The following is a 19,007-nucleotide window of genomic DNA, read 5'->3' as shown; positions in this document are numbered from 1 at the left end:
AACAGCGAGGAACCCACACCTGTTTCTTGATTTACGCGGATACGTTCCATACTGGTTTTTATTGTCAGGCGTGATCTCTGAAAATAGGGAAAAGAGAAGAAAGGGAAGAAGAAAGGAATAGACGATCCAGTTGGTAACACGATTAATTTTTATTATATTTTATTCATTTTCTTGCTGTTGTTGTTGTTGTTGTTCTTGTTGTATTTTTTAGAACTAAATAACATAAACGAATATTCTGGGTTAATTCATTTGCCGTTTATTATTACTCGTAATATTACTATCGGTATTTTTAAGAGCTATAACGATGAGGCGCGCCCCTAAAAAATCGTCTTCGTGCTTCTCGCTTCTTTTTCTCTCGCAAATTATTCCTTTCCACCGTGATACCTATAAGAAATACCATGAATTTCCCGAACAACGTAGGAAGAGGAAAGCTCGATTATCCTTCTCTGTTCTCTCTTTCGTCTATCTTTTTTGATTTAATCCCTTCTCCTCGTTAACTCTCTCCTACCTTCGTTCGTCAACCCCTATATTCACCCTCGAGATTCTTATTCGATATTTGCTAAGATATCTAACGTTGCAAAATCAAAATTTTAGATATTGAAGCCCCAGTATTTGGTTGCTAACGCGAGAATTAAAACTTTTTATAACTTTAGACGTGAAATTTTGTACACCTCGTTAACCCACTGGGTTTAGAAAATTCCTTCTCTTTTGTAGATTTTTCCAACAGTTTCTTGTCGTCTCGAGGGTGGAAGTAGGAGAGTCGACCGAAGAAAGTAAGATTCTATGCATTTTTCACGCGTAACAAGGGCTGCTGCCCCTTCTACTCACGGGCACAGCTACGAAATCGTGTATCCTGTCGTGTCGTGTCTCGTATGTTCATTTCCTGTGTGAAAATCGAGTATGTCGCACCTGTATTAACCTTTTATTTGGCACTGGCAAACTTTCGAATAATTAAATATAACGTCTATGCTATTCGAAGCTTTATAAAAAAGAAAACAAAATTGTACCGTTCGATGCAATTCGTGGAATATGTAATTGTATCCCTCCTTCGGCTAGAAACTAAATTTTCTACGCTAAACATAAATTAGTAATGGAAAAGGTTGTAATCAAAGTTAATTTCACCGATTAATTTATTGCATAACTTGTAACAATGAAACTACAGAGGAGAAACATGAACTTTTTCAACGGTACAAGAGAATTTTACATCAATTCCGCTACGTATAAAAAATACCTAATCTTGCAAACGTTCACTTTGCAGCCAACGGTACAATCGTCCACCGTTGTCGCTAAATAAAGGGTTAATCGTTCTCGTGCGTACGTGTGTTTGTTTCGTGTCGGTGTACGTGTGAACAAGTGGTCTCTTAACATCTAAGTTACTTCATTTTTTTTTTTTTGTTATATCAATGTGTATATATACATATATATGTATATATATACCTGTATGTATATATATATATTCATATATATAATATTATATATTATACATAGTCTAACAACAATATTAATATTATTTATCATCGACCCATCCGGCGTTTACTTTGTTTTCCTCATCAAATGTTACAGAATATTTTACGCTCGATAATCAACTCATTCGTATTCCAATAATTTAACCGCTAAGCATACTACGTTTCATACAAGAGATTTATTTTTAATTCATCTTTCTCTTTCTTTTTTTCGGAATTTTCTTTGGTGTCCTTTGAACATTTACTTTCTTACTTTCTTTTATCCTCGGAGCAAGCTTGGTGCGATTTTTAGGGCATTATTACCAAGAATCCCGTATGCCCTTTTGCTTCTTTTCAATCTTCCCCTACGTCGTTAACGATTACAATAAAAATTATTATTGGTCGTTGCATGCAGCTAAAAACGCTTTGCAATTGTTTTTCGAACGTCGAAATATAAAATTACACAGAGATCGATGTGAACGTACGCCTCAAAATTACAACAATTTTCCTCTCGTTTCCTCTTCTTTAACGCTAGGACAACCAAGCTAGTCGATATCTTTTATTTTCAGCTATCAGAATCGTATTCTCTTTTGTGCCGAGACGAAAAAAAGGAGAATCGTTATAATTTCAAATGAAATTCCAATGGTTGGTTGTTCCAGCGTTAATCAATCTCGCTTTTATGCGTGTACGGTACATTTTGGTTCTTAGATACAGTGTTCTGACGTGTAAATGCACATGCACGCAATTTTCCTCTTTGCTCTTTCTTTTTTTTCTTTCCTGTATAAGACACGTATAATAGTAGTAATTATAGGCATCTATAATATTGCTTCTCGGTTCAACGAGTTTACGAAGACACTGGGCACGTCGCGATACTTTGCGACTGTCGTCGCACGGCGACATGCTGTCCTCCGATATTACGATCGTAAACGTTCGAAACTCCGAACAAACGTAGAAATTTCGACCGGAATGATGTTCTTTTCGAAAATGTAAAGTGTCCCGATTAAAAAGGAACAAAACTATTCGTGTCCCACGTGTTTCACGGAATTTCGAAACAAATTCAAAGCAGTTTCGAATCTCCGGCGACTGCGAACTCCAATTTCAGACAGGTGTCGCTTTCCCTCGTTCAATTATTCATTGTTTAGAAGCATTCTGAAAGTTTCAAACGGTTCGTTCAGCGCAAATAGAATTTCCTCGAGGAAAACACGTTTGACGGAATTTATTTCGTACGATCGAGAAGAGGAGTCACCGTGCGTTCGCAAGAACCCTGTCCAAAAAATCGCACAAGTCCGCTCGAAGATGACGTTACGAGAGTCCTCCCTCATCGAATGGCAGCTGACTCGAAAGAACTCTGTTTCTTTTTTATATTTTATTTTTCTTTTTGGTATCCGTCTATTTTTTCGTCTCCGGAAACTCGTCAATCATCAGAGTTCTTTCCTCGTTTTTCTCTTTCTCTTCCGTTCGATTTTCATCGGCACCCTCTTTCTGTATACAAAGCTAACGACTACTTTTTTTACTTTACTTAACATCGTGATCTTTTGCCGCTTTTTTCCACTAGGTTTTTTCTTTTTTTTGTGTTTTTTTTTCTTCTTGTTTTTTTATGGTGTTGCTCTCGCACGCTCATCGAGAAACACACACACACGCGTCTACGTTATTTTATGCAACGATCGTCGAGATCACCGTCGTTAAGTGGATCATAACAATATTACGTCGATTGTTTAACGTTAATTTATCATTATTACTTTATAATGCGTTTTTGTCGTTGTCTCTGAATAAGTCGAGTCGGTTCTTCTCGCGAGTTACGCCGGTGTGTAATCTCTCTCTCTTTCTTCCTCTACTCGTTTCGCTTGGAATTTCGTAAAACCAGTTATCGCGACGATGGAAATGTCTATTAGCTTCGTCGAGAATAAAAATCGAAGCGTATCGAACGATGGTTTTTCGAAATTCAAGGATGCACGGTTTTCGCGCGTTCGTTTTCTTTCATTTCCGTCGATTTTCGCGGAACGAAATCGCTTTTAAACGCTACATCCAACTTTGGTTTTTTTCCACTTTTTTTTCTTTTTGTTTCGTAACTATGTACATCGGAGAAAAAAGAACGTTACGCATCTGTGTCGTTAATTCTTAACGTTTCGGCGCATGTCGTACCTAAAATGCGTTATACTCTTTGTGACTCTTTAATAATCTCTTGTCCGGTAATTAAGTACCTAAGAAAACGGTCCTTTAACTATGTTTTACACGTTACTTGGACCCGTGTCGCGTTTCAACGAACCAGTTTTACTCTAACATCGATCAAAGGAAAGAAAGACTTGTCACGATTCGCTGAAACCGGACACGTTTCTTTTTTTTCTTCGGTTTACCATTTTTTCCTGTTAAAATCTATGAAACACGAATCGAATAGATTTTTAAGTATTTATTCACTTTTTTTTAATATCACTTGCCACGTGCCGCGGGTAGGCAAAGGGTGGCTTTAGGGGAGATACGTGAAAAGACAGGATAGGATCGTTTGATTTTTTACGTGCTCGTGCGAAAGTGAAGGATATTTCTTCGACCGTGGCTCACTCGAAAGCGATAATCGAAACGCGTGCACGGTCCAACTAGATAAAAGTGATCCTAACAGAAGCACCACGATTCAAAAGTTTGTCAATCCTTAAAAGTCGAGAGGTTCCGCTAACAGGACATTCCGTTTCAATTCCGACTCATTTTCCCGTAGTTCGACTACAGCATTTTATCAAATAACTATAGTTCGCTACAGTTATGATCGTAACGAAAGAGAAATCAATTCAGTCGACGGTTAAGGGTTGTTCTTTCTCAATCATAACAACGTGAACAGCGAATTTCGAGGCAACAGTGAAAGGGTGGAAGGGAATCGAGGAGATCGAGGAAAGAATGAAAGGAATCGGAGAACGAGAGAAAGTCTCGAGAATATTCGCGCGATCTTTTTTCCCCTTCGAACATCTCTTTCGATCGTACATTTTTGGACGCGTATCTCAAGATTTTCTTCAATTTTGGACCGCGATTTCCTCGTCGTAGGAATCGAAGGATCTTTCTTATTTTTGGTGAAAATCGTCGGCAAACGGCCTGCTCACCCAAGTACGCTACGAATTATAAAGTTTAACCCTTTCTGAAAATATGTGTACATAGGCAGCACATTTAAAGCTACAACAAACATTCTACGTAGAAGAAAAATAAACCTGTTTCAAGAAAACGCAGAAGTTCCTCCGAAATTTCGAGTAACGCGGATAACACACTTATAGCTATAACATCGTTCAACGAATAACAAAAATATATTTCTCCTTCCTTCCGAGAAAAAGTAGTTGAAATCACCTCGATCGAAAGGGTTAACACCGCAATTTGCCACGCGAAAGGTTTGTCGATCGAATCGTTTTCGCTAAATAGATCGCGTACAGGAACGTGTAGGAAAGAATCTTCGGTGCGCTGTGTGTGAATCGTAACTTGACGTTTTTTCAATTAAGGTAGACGAGAACTAAAGGCACACAAAGCTCTTTAATCAAATCCATTGAAAGTTACATGTGTGGAGCTCGTAACAATACATGATTACACGAGGGATAAGAACAGAGCAAAGATTCGAACTACTTAGCTACCGTTAGAGCAACGTTCACATGCTGAAATCACATCGAGAAACAACAACGACACACGACATTAATCAGCGATAACAACGTCTTCTTCGTTTAACGGCGTTTTATTTACTCTTTTCTTTTACGTGCATTTGCGAGACGATTAAGTAGTGAGTTGAAAGAGAATATTAGAGCAGCGAGGGGTGTACATCGAGCAGAAGGGTATCCCAAAGACGATAGACAGAGAGAAAGATTGCTGTCAGAGAAACAGAGCGTCAGAGAAAGAGAAAGAGAGACACAGAGAGCGCAAGAAAGGCATAAGGAAAACAGTTTGCTAATTGTACAATTTTACGCTGACATTACGGTCCGTTCGTTATTTTTAGAATTTCGTTCGCAGCTAAAAAATATTGTTCGTGTTATCTGGCAAATGTACAAAGGTTTCCCGATTTGATTCGTATTCGCAAAATTGCATTGAAACGATACAGGTTGAGGAAACCCCACAATTTTGATTCTTTTATCCTAGATAAATACCGAACCGTAATGCGTTTGTTCGTGAAAATAATTTGACGTTAATTGCTTTCCTTTCATTAATCGCAACGATAAGAACACGATCCTTCCGAGGAACGATTTACCTTCACTTTCAACTTGCGTCGACACCTTTCCTTTAATCCCGTTTTAAGAACCGGTGCAGACGCGCGACTTTCGTCGTCGCGATTTCGCACAGGTCACGCTATGCGACTCGACAGGTTCGTATTTTTCATTGTGCAACGCGATCTCGTTACGATATCGCAATCGGCAAAGTGACGGTCGTGTCACGTGGCGCGGAGTCACGGCTATTTATTACCGATATGTACCAGATTTGATATTGAATTATTCTAGGCAGAATAATATTCGAATTTTTCAAATTGAAACTTCGTGACATCCTGAAATGCGAACAAGCGTTATCGGTGCGAAATTAGAACTGTTATACGTCGATCGTCCGCACCGGTCCTAATCGTTTGCGCGTCAACTTCGTTAACGAACGAACCCGCGCGCGTTTTTTATTATACGCATATCGAAAAACTTGACAAGATTAACGAACGTGTGTATTTTCTCTGGCTAGAATCAATATAGATATATCTTTGGATTAATAATTGAGTAATTGACTTCAAGTGTGTGTTAAGAGTAGATCGTACAGGAGAGTTCGATTTCAGCGAAACAATTGTTGGATGCTTCTGGACGAAGGGAACAAGGTATATATCTAGGTACTTTGAAAGCGTTTCCGTCTAAAGATCGTAACCGTACAGAGAGAAAGAATGCGAGGGTTTCGGAATCATTGAAAATCATTGTGATACGTTCAATTATAGTCTCTGGTTACTTTCTTTCGTACAGGTTGCTCGCGGCTCGGGTAGCAAAATACAGGTGTAATTTGAATCGCGTAGACGATCGAATGATTTTCAAGGATTCGGTTTTGCTTATAGTAGAGAACATACAACCAACGACATCGATATCGATAGACGAGAGAGGCAGGTAGCATGCACTTTGAGACACGAGAGAGACTACGTCAAATAGATTTAAACACGAAAAGCACATCCACCTATTGCTCTTCGTTGCTTCTATTTCTTATTCTTTTTTTTCACTTTTTTGTTTTAGTTCGATAACTTATTTACGTTGAACGAGGTTCGCGCGACTCTGCGAAGATTCCTTCTTTAGTTAGGTGCCTTTTGACCTCCTTTCGGTTTAACTTTTCCATTTGCCGTCTTTCAATTTGTCAAATTAGTACTTTAATTTAATATTATTTATAGGACAACATTTTCCTTTTTACGTTTTCAGACATTCGAGTACATTTAACGCGGGTCCTTTTTCGGTTAATAGACTAACTTTTCCGCGAAACTTCACCGATTCGTGCACTCGAAGTTACATAAAGTCAAGGATTCGAGACTTTGGAAAAGTTCTCGGTCTGTTGACAAACCGACTGTCAAGAAACGCGTGCAAGACCGTTCTCGTTACGTCGATTTTTCGGAAAGTTCGCAAACACGAGAGAGATAAGCTTCCCCTGAATCTCTTACCGCAGCGAAAACTTTTTACTTTTCCGCGGTTTGAAATTTTTCGAAAAATGCAGCGACGAGGTCGAACGACTTTTATCCTTATTCGATCGTTCAAATTTCTCGACGTCGAACTTAAAAAACAATATCGATTGAACAGAGAATTTGGAAGAAAATTTCGATCCGTTTTCGAACTTTCATTGCGGAGTTTCGCGAACCTTTAGAAGCAACATAGCTCGAAACGACAGAGAACAGTCGACGCTATCGACTAACAGGTGCTCGCGTATTAAACGACACAGGGTGCATTTTACAGCACACAGATACACACGCACACACACAGAAAGCTTGACATGCGTCCGTTTGGATAGAAGGCCATCCGACTTCCGGCTGATGTTTGCTATTTCGCGAACTAGGACGCGGTCCTGACCTTAACATCCGTCATTCGAAGAGTCGAGGAAAGATCGATTCAATTAAATTTTTATTTTTCTTCTGGTAATTATGTAGAACAGGGTCCATCTCGCCGACCCCGGTGACCCAGATATTGCGCGCGCTATATAGCTCGGTGCTCCGAATAACTTTTTAATTTTAAACACATACCAGGCGGCATTTTACAACCTTTTATGCGGCACAAAGTCATAATATCGCTGCGAACAGCAATTATTCGACTGTCAAAGTCGTATTGTCGCCGAATATTAAAATTTTACTACATAGCCAACACACGTGTTATTTATGAGTTCCATACATTGCAATATTTGCCCTACTTTCTCGTCAAGCCCGTTATATGTTTTCAGCAATTTAGTAGGTAAATAATTATCATGAAATATGCACCGTAAACAAATATTAAACAATTTTAGTGCCGTGAATCGTGAAACACCTTGTTCATGATATATTTACCGAGGGAATCGACGTTCGCAAAATTATTGGACCATATTCCGTGTAATTATCATTTTTCTTGTTTCGCTGATCGTCGGTGAAAATCCCGTGATCTTTCCTCGAGCGTGCGGCGTATTGTCTAGGAGATTTTATTCTTTCGAATTCGAACGAGTATGACAGAGCGCGTGTTTAGGAGAATCTCGAGTTGGCGAAGAAATCAGAGGATAGTCGTTATCGTAGAGTCAGAATCGATTCGAGAAGATTCGATAGTTACGAAGAAGAAGAAGAAGAAGAAGAAGATGAAGAAGAAGAAGATGTAAGAATAGAGTTCTATCAAAACGATATCGAACATAAAAAAGTTTTCATCTACATACATCATCCCTCGTACATAGAAAAAAAAGAAACAACTAGTCGCGCGAAGTTGCTTGCCTTTCATTTCCATCGCAGATTTATTTCCACCCTATACATATACCTATCCAAGTATTTAGATCGGATCCGTATCATAGGATGCTACTTATCCTTTTTCATCGAATGAGAATCATTCTCAGTCTCTTTAAATATCCGCGAAGAAATCATTTTTCTTCCTTTATACGATTCGAGCATTCTTCTCGACGCTTTAACGCTTTATCGACGATAATCCGTCTTGCAAATTGTTATAAAAAATGAAGGACTTTCTCTTACGTACTCTTCCACAATTTCAATGCGTTTACAGGTTGACCATAGTTGCACTCGCTTGTTATACCTTATCCATGTAAAGGGGGCCTAGGAATCCGTAACGAGTCTATAAGTACGATGGGCAGATTGGCACTGTATTCGTCTATTATATTCCGAGATTCTTTTTATTTGAACCTTTCTGCCGTACATACGGTTGCGCCCGTGAGCAGTTCCGTGGGCACTCGATCCGCCCATCGGCACGATTTCGTCGATAAAGCGTTAACTTCGTATATGTATAAGGCTCGCTTTACTTGCCGGCAGTCGATTGCTCTGTCCATCCCGTCCAGCGTCGTTCGTACGATCGAGAACGCTAATCGATCGTATCGGATTGATCGCGACGACTGGAACAAACGCGATGGAACGATAACTGGCTCGTCTCGAACACGTTTCCGGCGATAACACCCGAAACTCCATTTAGCTAACGAACCACGTCTCGACACTAGGCCCTGTTCCCCCCGGAATCGTTCGCGAACGTTGTTGCCTAACGTTGATTAACCTACCGTATTTAATTAACGCTCGATAGAAACGTGCCGTATATAAACGTGAAAGAAAGGCATCTTTTCATGTTTTAAGTTTAAACGCGAGTATCAGTGCTGCTCGGTTCTCGGTCGAGCTATTCTTCGCGTCGGTATCTTCTTCTTCTTTTTTTTCTCTTTTTTTTGCATTGGTTTTTTTCCTCGTCGTTAAGGCGTTCTAACTAAATGTACCTAAGAATCGATCAGGTGTTACGCGATTGCTCGACAGAGGTAATCGAAAAAATTCGAATTTGGACGGAAGGGAGGAGAGCAAGGGCCGCCGGTTACGCTCAAACTTCCTTTTTTTTTTAATTTTTATTTTTCTTATTCTTTCAACGATTCTTCGCCGTGTTTGTTTCGTTAGCCATTGGTCTCTTCGCTCTACTTTCTCGTGGCCCTCGATCCTTGTCTTAACTTGTCTCTAAATATAAACGTTCAATGATTAACAATCAATAAGAACAATGACCGCGTTATAATTCAGCCGTGAGAATAATTCGTAACTGTAATAATAATAATAATATAATAATAATGATAATCATCATCATAATAAATGACTCCCTCCTTTTCTGATCTCCTTGTTGTTTTGAACAGCCGTCGAACGAACTAGTGACTACGTTAACTCTACTATCGGGAGTGTTCTTTGTTACATCACTATTCGAAAGTTCGCTAGAAACTTAGATACTAACTTTTTACGTCTTTTTTTCATTTTGTTTAAACTTGTTTCTTATTCGTGTATATATATATATTTATATATACCTTTTTTTCTTTATTTATATTTATATTTATATTTATATATAGGTATGTTTATATGCACGCGCCCTTCGACTGCTCACGTCTCGTCTACGCCATCGAAATTCGCACGATATCCGAAAAGAGAGACTCTCGTCGATCGTCTCGTCTTTCGTCTCCTTCCGAATCGTAAGGCGTAAACGAATTCTCGCCGATTCTACTCTCTCTGCGTTCTCCAATTTGCCGCAACTTCCCTTATTTTTTAGCTCTCGTTCAGCGATCGTCCTCGTTCAAGATCGTTTCCGTTCTCCTCGTTTATCCTGGCAATTTTGAGCGTAATTTCTCTCGTACAGTTCGCCCGGTCGTATCGCGTCCAAAGAGGCTTTCGTCGATCGTCGCTCGAGATATTCTTCCCTTCGCGGATGCCGACAATCTTCCAAGCTTTTCATCCTCGATCGTACACGGTGCTGCTCGTTCTTTATTCGAGATCGAAACCGCGAAGTTTGTACCCGTTGAAAATATTCTTTTCTCGATACTAAGTCTAATTACCGTTGGAGAATCGTGAAATTTCTTCCGCGTTCTCGAAAAATAGTTTTCCTATCGCAGATTCGTCCTCGACAACGATACCGTTCCTTCCTGAAAGGAAGAGCAAGCACCTCCCTTAGAATTTCCCTGTCGTCACCGATATCGATCGAAGTTCATAGCTTTTCCGTTCGGTCGACGCGCTTCTTCCTCGAGATCATCCTCGATGTACCCGAGAAAAGCCTCCTCGACGAGTTCCTCGAGAAGCGTGTTTCTCGCGGTGCTTCGAGTGTTTGTCGCTTCCTTTGATGGTCTTATCGTCCTTACTGGCCAATTGGAATCTCGAGCCGATGATAGGTCGAAACAACGCGACGACGACCACGACGACGACGACGACGACGTTGGTGGTGATGGCTTCCTGTATCGTTCTTTCCCTTCGCTTCTCCGACAACGTTCGATCTCGCTGGTTCCGTTTCTCGTGATGTCGTAGGGGCTGAGAGGCGGATACGGCCCTGGCGTGACACATGATGCCACCCTCCTCACCGACCGCTTCAAGGATGTGGGTAGGCTTATTGGAGCTCGCATTTGCCTTCCAGTACTTGCGCTTTGATCTCTTGTATATGCGTGTCCAACACGTTCTTCAGCTCTGCAACAAACGTATCAAACGTCCTCTTATTTTTACTCTCTACACAGCGTATGTACATACAGTAGCAGACGAAAGAAAGCGTAGACTTAAAATCTGTATACGGAGATGAATTTCGGAAATCAGAGGTATGATTGTTGTACGCTTACGGTACATTAGATTCTCGTTATATTATATATTTCCTGCAGGCTACCATAGAGGAGTAGAAAATATAACGAGAGTCTACATCAATTTGCAGACTAAAGTTTCGTGAAAATGGCATCGAAATGATAGAGTATCGTGGCACGCAACGGATTCACCGAGGAACCGAATGGAGGGTAGCGCTGTTTGATTTCTATCCACGGCTCGTTAACCCTTCATCGATCACGTCCTGCCGTGTCTGAGCACCGTCGCATTAATTCGTCACACAGCTACTCTCTTAACGTGTACCGTGAATTTGCAATTCTCCGTTACCTCAATTCCGTTCTACGATATCTCTGGCCACCCTTCGCTAAGAGCGCCACCAACCTATTAAATTCAATTAGTACCTGCTGCCATTAAATTCGAATTTTCCTAAATTCGAATTGACCCGATCGGAGACAATATAAGGTGAAGGATAACTGTACGTACTCGTGATCTCGTCCTCGTCTTCCGCTTCAGCCTCTGCAGCCAATTCCTCTGGCGTCTTTTTCTTACGCATCAAGGGATTGGGTTCTTCTTGGGTCATTTCCTGTACCTCTTCTCGCTTCTTTATGTTATACTGCAATCGAACAACGAGAAACGAGTTAGCAAACGGAAGCGAATCGTTCGTAGGAAAATAGCGTGCATTCTCCGTGCAGGATTTCTATCGAAATTACGTTATTTCCACGATTGAATTCGAGCTCGATTAACGCGTCACGTGGCAGCGTTCGCGATCGGCCTAGAAATTACAGGTAGCCGGTTAACGGAAGGCTGGTTTAATATTCGCCGATCGAGCATTTTGATCGATGCGTTTAGTATCAATAATGAAACAGGTCGCTCCATGGAATTAGTATATTACGGGCTGGAGCGTTGCTGTTGACTCGTTATACTTTGATAATGTAGTGTATGGTCGTCACTGTTATCGCGATAGATTAATTACGCGCAAATAATCGTTCGATCGATATCGTGTTCGGTGTCGATTTTTACGCGATTTGATCACGTCGGGACGTCCTTCGATTAATCAAGGCGATAAAGGAACCGGTACATAGATAATTTCGAGCATAGATGTTTCCTTGGGTGTCCACTATTCGACTTTTATCCAGACTTTCCTCCGTAGAACTTGGCTACTATAGCGTCGACCGTGACGCTATTCCCAAAACTTCGCTAACGAGGACGTGACAAAGTAACCGAGAACGACTCTTTCCCTCGAGCTGTAACGGTTACGGGGTTTTATGGAGGCGTTATCTTCCGATGTCTCGTGCTTAATGACCAAGAAGGATCACGAAAAGCACGAAGAGCACAGGAGCAAAGGTATCCATAGGAAGGGTTTAGCCATCGGAAGAATTCATTCGACTGTTCGCTTTTGACGAACCGTTAGTATAACAGGATTATAATCACGCCACAAAGTTTCGCGCTCTACCGGTTCGAGAATTACTAAACCGATCGTCGAATCTCGATCGAATTTCCAGAGGATTGTACGCCGTTTCTCGACAAGGACGCTTTGTCAAAAAATCCGATCGTATTCGTCGGATAAGACGAAGAAACGCGGCGCGGTATAATTCTCGCCGCAGCAAGCACCGAAATCGATGCAGTCAGATTACCGAAGAAACGTTTTCGAGCAATCGGCTTAAAACCCGACCGGTCAATCGCGTCTCTATCGTGCAAGCAAGTCCGACTGTATTAGCCGAGAGCTCGCCGCGCGAAGCTTCGTAATCGTATTAGCTGGACAATTTGAATCTCGGCCGGTATCGTCGAATCCGTCCGATCATTTGCAGGGTGGAAACGCAAGATCGCCACGTAACCGACGTAACCACTAACGTACGCCCGCCTCGTTGTTCCGTATTTACGGTAGATCGTCCAGTGACGGACCCCTCGCCGTTGCACGCGTTCGCCAAGCTTCGCCGTTGTCGTTGTAGCAGGATACATGCAGCCAGCAGTAGCTACGAGATGCTTTGTACCCACGGCACTCTTGTCGCCCAGACAATGAGCCCGATTGCGGTACAAGCCCCAGACACACGATCGGCTGCACGAGTGTCGCTGTCTGCCTCCATCGCGAGCCACCCATTGTAATCGACTACGCGCGTATTACCGCTATATCTGCAAACGCTATAAATTCTCTGTGCCAGCCATGTTCGTTTCGTTCTCGTTGTTGTTCCCGTTGTCGTCTCTCGGTTTCCCTTTTCCGCCTTTGCCCTGCCCTCTGTGTTTTGTTCCGACCCGGTATCATTCTTTTGTTCGCCAACCAGATGAACATTTCTATTCCAAGCTCGCTAGTCTACCTAATTGATACACGGAAATACGCATCGCTATAACGTTGCGTGATTAAACTTGTCGTTATTCGTGATCAGAGGGTTCGACAGGTTTCTCGTTTCGCTACGTATAGATCAAGATCACGACTTGAGATTACCTAGCTTTACGAATAACGTCCTACATAACTACTGAAGATATAAAGACACGTATGTCTAAAATAACTTCTTTACATCGAGGTCTACAAACTATACACGAGTCGTGTTACCAAGATCCGCAGACCTTGATACGTCATAAAGCGTAAACATCCACAGACTACTGAGAATTTTTTGTCCCAAAGATTGCCTAGAAACGTTGGACCGAGAAAAAAGGCTCTCGAGGTAGGTGGTACGCAAGCTGCATCAGCACGCGCGTCCTAGTCGCGTCGTATCCGCAAGCTACGTCGCACTGCGACATTTTTACCCGCTACCTTTTATATTCAAAGCTTCTTCTTATATGGACAGTTAGCTAAGCTCTGGAATGATTCGCGAGTTGCGATCGATCCCGCGACGAAAACACCCGGGTTATTCGATTCGTCGTTCGGTTGTAACGCGCGCACGTCTGCACGTAATGACGGTAATTTCGTAAGTGTTATCCGGCCCGTTGTGGTCGTCGATATTGTCTGGTTATCTTGTCGGAGGATTAGTGTTCGCACGGTTTCTGATTCTCGATCGATTTAATCGCATCGTCAATTACTTGTTAATTGTTCGTCGCTTGTCTTCGAGAAACGAGGATTTAGCACGGAACATTGATAATTATCGTAAAAGAATAGTACGAGTATAAGAAACGAGTCTTGTGCCAGATAAGCTTCGAATTCACGGGATTAACCCTTTGTACTTGCAACGAACCTCTTCGCCTTGGTTTTTAACACACAATGGACCTAACGATCGTACGCTTTGTAAACCGTAGTCCAGCAGTAAAGGGTTAATCGTTGCACGGCAATCGTGCTCTAGATCTACCAAATGAAATGCATTGAAAGCGTATTGAGAGAGTCTATAATTAAATTTAAATATGAGTCGACTAGAAACGCGAAACGTGTCACCGTCTTTGATAAATTAACGTCGTTGAAATTGATGGAAGTTCGAATTTCTTTGTTGGCAGCGTGCGTCGTTCGCGTGACTTATTTCGCGAAAGAATCTGGAGCACACACAGAACGTATTTCCCTCGAATTTTGTAACTCGCAAATTAACGTCCAACGTTCGAGTTTCAATTTGCGCCGAATCATGATTATTTTTCGCGATCAGCGAATATTTTCGACGGTTGGCTGGGTCCCTCGGTAATTGAAATAAAAAAGGGGGGAGCAGTATCCTTTCCCTTTAATTTTTCAGGCCGAAGAATAATTTATTTTTGTCCGACGTGACCGGCTAATAATTTCGAATCAATGCGTAATCGATGCGTCTCTCTTACAATATTTGATCAATCAGTTCGACGTAATTAATGAAATTTAATTAAACTTGATATGCCAATTACGTGAATTAATTTTCTAATTGGCCGTGCGCGTTCGCGATCGCGGCTGCATTAAAATCTGCAATTTCGCGAGCGCGAATTTATCGTTGCGGACGTTTATTGCATAGCGATTGAAAAGAACTGGCGGATGCTCGTTTTTCGTTTTAATCGCAAAATTATCGGTAGGCAGCGCTGTGGCGCCGTTAAATCCGCGATAGCTTCAAACGGATATCTTTTTTTAATTACGTGTCGGTACGGTAGCGTTATGGCTCGTCGATGTGTTTTAACTTGCTGAAATAGAGTTTATTTTAATTTACAGATCAGTTATATGCGGAATCGACGTCCGAACCTATTAATCCGCGAAAAAATATTCCAATTTAATTCTTACGGTATTCCCTTATTAAATTCGTTAATCCTATTTCCTGCGTGGAGAAAACGGTTGACGCTTTTCTCGCGATACAAATTGTAATACATGTAACTACGATAAATATGTATTACGCTCGTGGTGCATGTAGCAATCTACCAGGTCCTTTAGTCGTCGCGAAAATCAATTTTTCGCTTTATGCTACGGCTGAACGTGTTATCTTTATAGGATGATAATTTTTTCTCCCATAATCTTTATTTTATACGTCGTCTCGATAGGATCATTTACATAAACGAGTAATTCGCACACGCGATCGCAAAGAAAAATTAAATTTAGATACACTTACTTAACTACAGTATAAAGAGTATTATCGAGAACCAAAATAATCTATGGCATTCTTGATCGATACGATACATTCTTCTCTCCGGCAGTTTCTAACCTTTTGTTTACATTTCTTAAACAAAGAGAAAAAATCGAAAATGCTAACAAGCAATCGAGAGATGAATCGTAAGATAAAAATTTATCATCATCCTTGAAAATGTCAACTCGTTCTGTACATAACTTGGAATCACTATCGATTTCTCTTTCGCCGCGATAACTTACGATTTACAAACATGGTAAAATATGTATAACATCGCTGTTACTGTCACGAACGCTTTCACGATGGTCCGGTGAACGTCTTAAAAGGAGTCAGCCTGACTCTATTAGGAAGTCGCCATATTGAATGCAGGGACTCCCTACTAGAGTCAATTTGACCCCAGTTAAGTTCAATCTTCTCTCTTCTTTTTGCTTGTCCACGGGCTCCCTCTTCTTCTCTTTATCATTTTTTCTTTCTCTCCTCTCGAAGTTCCCTGTCTGGTAGCTGGTTGTTCCGCGCCATCATCCGTCTTGTTCTTGGTTCCCTTCCTTCTAACCCGTCTCTCTTCGTCAGCGTCACCTTTGACGGCCAACAGGGTATTCGTGCTAAACACAATATCGATCAGACGCCGGATTTTAATTATCGCGTCGAAACCTAATTAGCTCGACACGTAGCTCGGGTGTCTCGTTCGATCGAAGCTTCTGTTCGGGCTGCCGAACGATATTTAAGCGCGAGCTAGCCTAACGACGCTCGTGATCGATATTTGCCGATTATTATACTATCTGCTTTGCGACAATTTCGAAAAGTATACGATTTACGAGTTCACGATTTCACTATTCGAGGTACGAAGTTTATCGCTTACAATTGTCGGTGGTTTTCGCGGTGATGGTTTGTCAACGGTTTAAGATCGATACGAGCGAGTACGCATAAAAAAAGCTGGGAACGAATGTCGAGAAGGGCGCAAGAAACGCGTCTAGCAGGTGATTTAAAAGCAAGTTCCCACACCTGACTTTCCGTCAGTTTGATACGCGACCACCCTTCGTTCCCGTTTCTCCTGGTATTTCCATGCCATTTTATTGACACCAGTCAGTCCGTCGAAGAGACTACCAGAGAAGTTTCCCCGGGTCATGAATTTGTGAAATTGGAAAGCTGTCTGTATCTCTTCTCGCTGTTTTTGCTCCTTCTTTCATTCGTTCTATCTATCTTTCGCGCTCATATTCCCAATTCGTAGATCCTCGACGAGAAAGACAAGCGGCTTTAGGATATCGAGAACGTTGACGGGGCTACGTGTCGATATCTCGATCCGCATTATTTCTTTTATGCACGTCGCTGTTTTAAAGACGAGGCGACACGGTTCTAGGGCTTCCACGATAATCCTCTTTTATTTCATATCTTAATTTATTAACGTTTTAAGCGAATAAATTAAGAAACAAGGATAGATGATAAGTCGGATAGCGGTCACGCAACTTCGAGATAACGTCAGAAGCAAAAGGGGGCAAGCGAAAAATGCGACGATTATTTGGAAGCAAAATTTCTGTGCGTAGCTGCACGCTGAAGAAGATTTATCCTGTTCGATTTAAGCTCGTGTTATCGCGTCACATTTTTCTATTAACCCCGATTCACGGTAGCGGTAATTTTATCGCGGACCGTTTCGCGACAAGATCGTTATGAAATTCAGTGAAATTTAGGTACACGTAGCACCATTGCGAATTTATTTACATAGATAATATTGTTCCTCTGCACCTGCTGGAAGTTTATTTATGCAACCCATAATTCAGCCCGTTTATTTCATCGCACCTTCGCTCGACTTTCCTTCGAGTCAGCCGATCCATTTTTTTCAACGTTTCGTGTTGCTTCTCTTTCTTTTTCTCGCGACTCGAATTACGATTTTAATACGGTTAATCGAGGATCGAAAGCAACGGGCCGCGAACGTTATTCGCGATCCACCAAAAGGGTGCAGCGCCTTCTGATCGCGGTCGCACCGCAGTTGCGTGCTCGCGTGTTGCAAATGTTCAAGTAGTTCCACCGATTACGGCCCTATCGAAACGCGCAAAACCCCCGTATCTCGCTGGCCAGCGATTCGGGATCGTTTTATTCTTAGCGAAACTTTAAACGACGTATCAGCATCGCTCCTGACACGAACTAGCAAATTTTTCCCGCATAATGCTGTGTGCTTAGAACGTTCGGTATTAATACGAGGTGTGACACAAAAAAAACGAGACTAGTCCAATAAATCATTGTATCTAAAAATAATCGAATGCTGTTGAGTATTGCATGGTAGTATCGTTCTAATGAAGTACCAAGAATGGGGCCTCGATGGTTAAGGGGGTAGAGTGTCGGATCCATGATCCGAGGGACCCCGGATCGAATCCCGCCTGCGAGCGAAAATCTTTTCCGAAACTGTAATATTTGGTTTCCCTCTTGAGTTGTGGGAAAAATAGTTGTAAACAACTTCCCTCCGCTTGTGGGATATGGGGGAGGGGGGAGAAAAAAAGAAATTCGGAAAGTGGGGGGGGAGGATGAAACACAGGATGGGGTGAAAGGTAGAAAATGGGAAAATTAAGAATACCGTTGAGTCTTGTATGGTACTATCGTTCTAATGAAGTACCAAGAATGGGGCCTCGATGGGTAAGGGGGTAGAGTGTCGGATCGACGATCGAGGGATCCCGGATCGAATCCCGCCTGCGGGCGAAAAATCTTTTCCGAAATTGTAATTGGTTTCCCTCTCTGACTTTGGATTGTGGGAAATGGTTGTAAAAAACTTTCCTGAGTTGTAGGAAAAAGGGGTGAGGGAGAAGAAAGAAATTCGGAAAGTGGGGGGAGGGGGATGAAAGAGAAAATACCAGGAGTGGGAGAAAGGTAGGAAATGGGAAATTAAAAGAATACCCGTATTTTGAGTCTTGTATAGTAATATAGTTCTACCGAAGTACCAAGAACTGCTGAAGTAGCGAGAGATGTCTGATCACAGTAATATTTTTGCTGGTTACAAACTACACCCTAGTCTCCTTTTTTTCACACCTCGTATCACGATCGCTTTGTCGAGAAAACCGGACACGGAATTCGTCGGTGGAATGTTACGCACAAGTGATGGGATCATCGACGGAGCGCATTAACGAAATTGCCAGATTCTTAAAGAAGATCGTGCACGGAAACGTAGGGACGACATTTTTCCCCGATCGATTCGGAACGTCGTTCGAGTTCCAAGAAGAAACCGTAGCCGTGCCATCTCCGGTACTTTGTTCTACCATGGCGGACTTTCTGCTTCGCTCCTCTCGAGAAATTGCCGAAGGAACGACATTATTGCGCGTTGTCGTGACCAATCCCCATCGACGTCGTCTCTGTAGCGTCACTGTGTTTTAT

The 19,007-nt window shown here is 41.8% G+C and overlaps 1 protein-coding gene across 4 annotated transcripts in view; it reads right to left on the bottom strand.

Annotated features, from left to right (window-relative positions):
* Positions 1–130: 130 nt before the first annotated feature.
* The window catches only part of cpx (synaptic transmission protein complexin), a 171,374-nt gene continuing 152,497 nt past the window's right edge, over positions 131–19,007 (bottom strand). For all 4 annotated transcript variants that reach the window (XM_076539321.1, XM_076539322.1, XM_012288539.2 and 1 more), the window contains 2 exons: positions 11,644–11,773; positions 131–11,037 (listed from right to left, as the gene is read on the bottom strand). In XM_076539321.1, the coding sequence (XP_076395436.1) occupies positions 10,961–11,037; positions 11,644–11,773 (207 nt within the window). In that variant the 3' untranslated portion in view covers positions 131–10,960. The remainder of the gene's footprint in view (positions 11,038–11,643; positions 11,774–19,007) is intronic.

The sequence above is a fragment of the Megachile rotundata genome, chromosome 13 (assembly GCF_050947335.1).
Source record: "Megachile rotundata isolate GNS110a chromosome 13, iyMegRotu1, whole genome shotgun sequence".
In the NCBI taxonomy this organism is placed as follows: Eukaryota; Metazoa; Arthropoda; class Insecta; order Hymenoptera; family Megachilidae; genus Megachile; species Megachile rotundata.
Note: the sequence above shows the minus strand (reverse complement) of the source record. Positions and strands in the feature narration are given on the sequence as shown.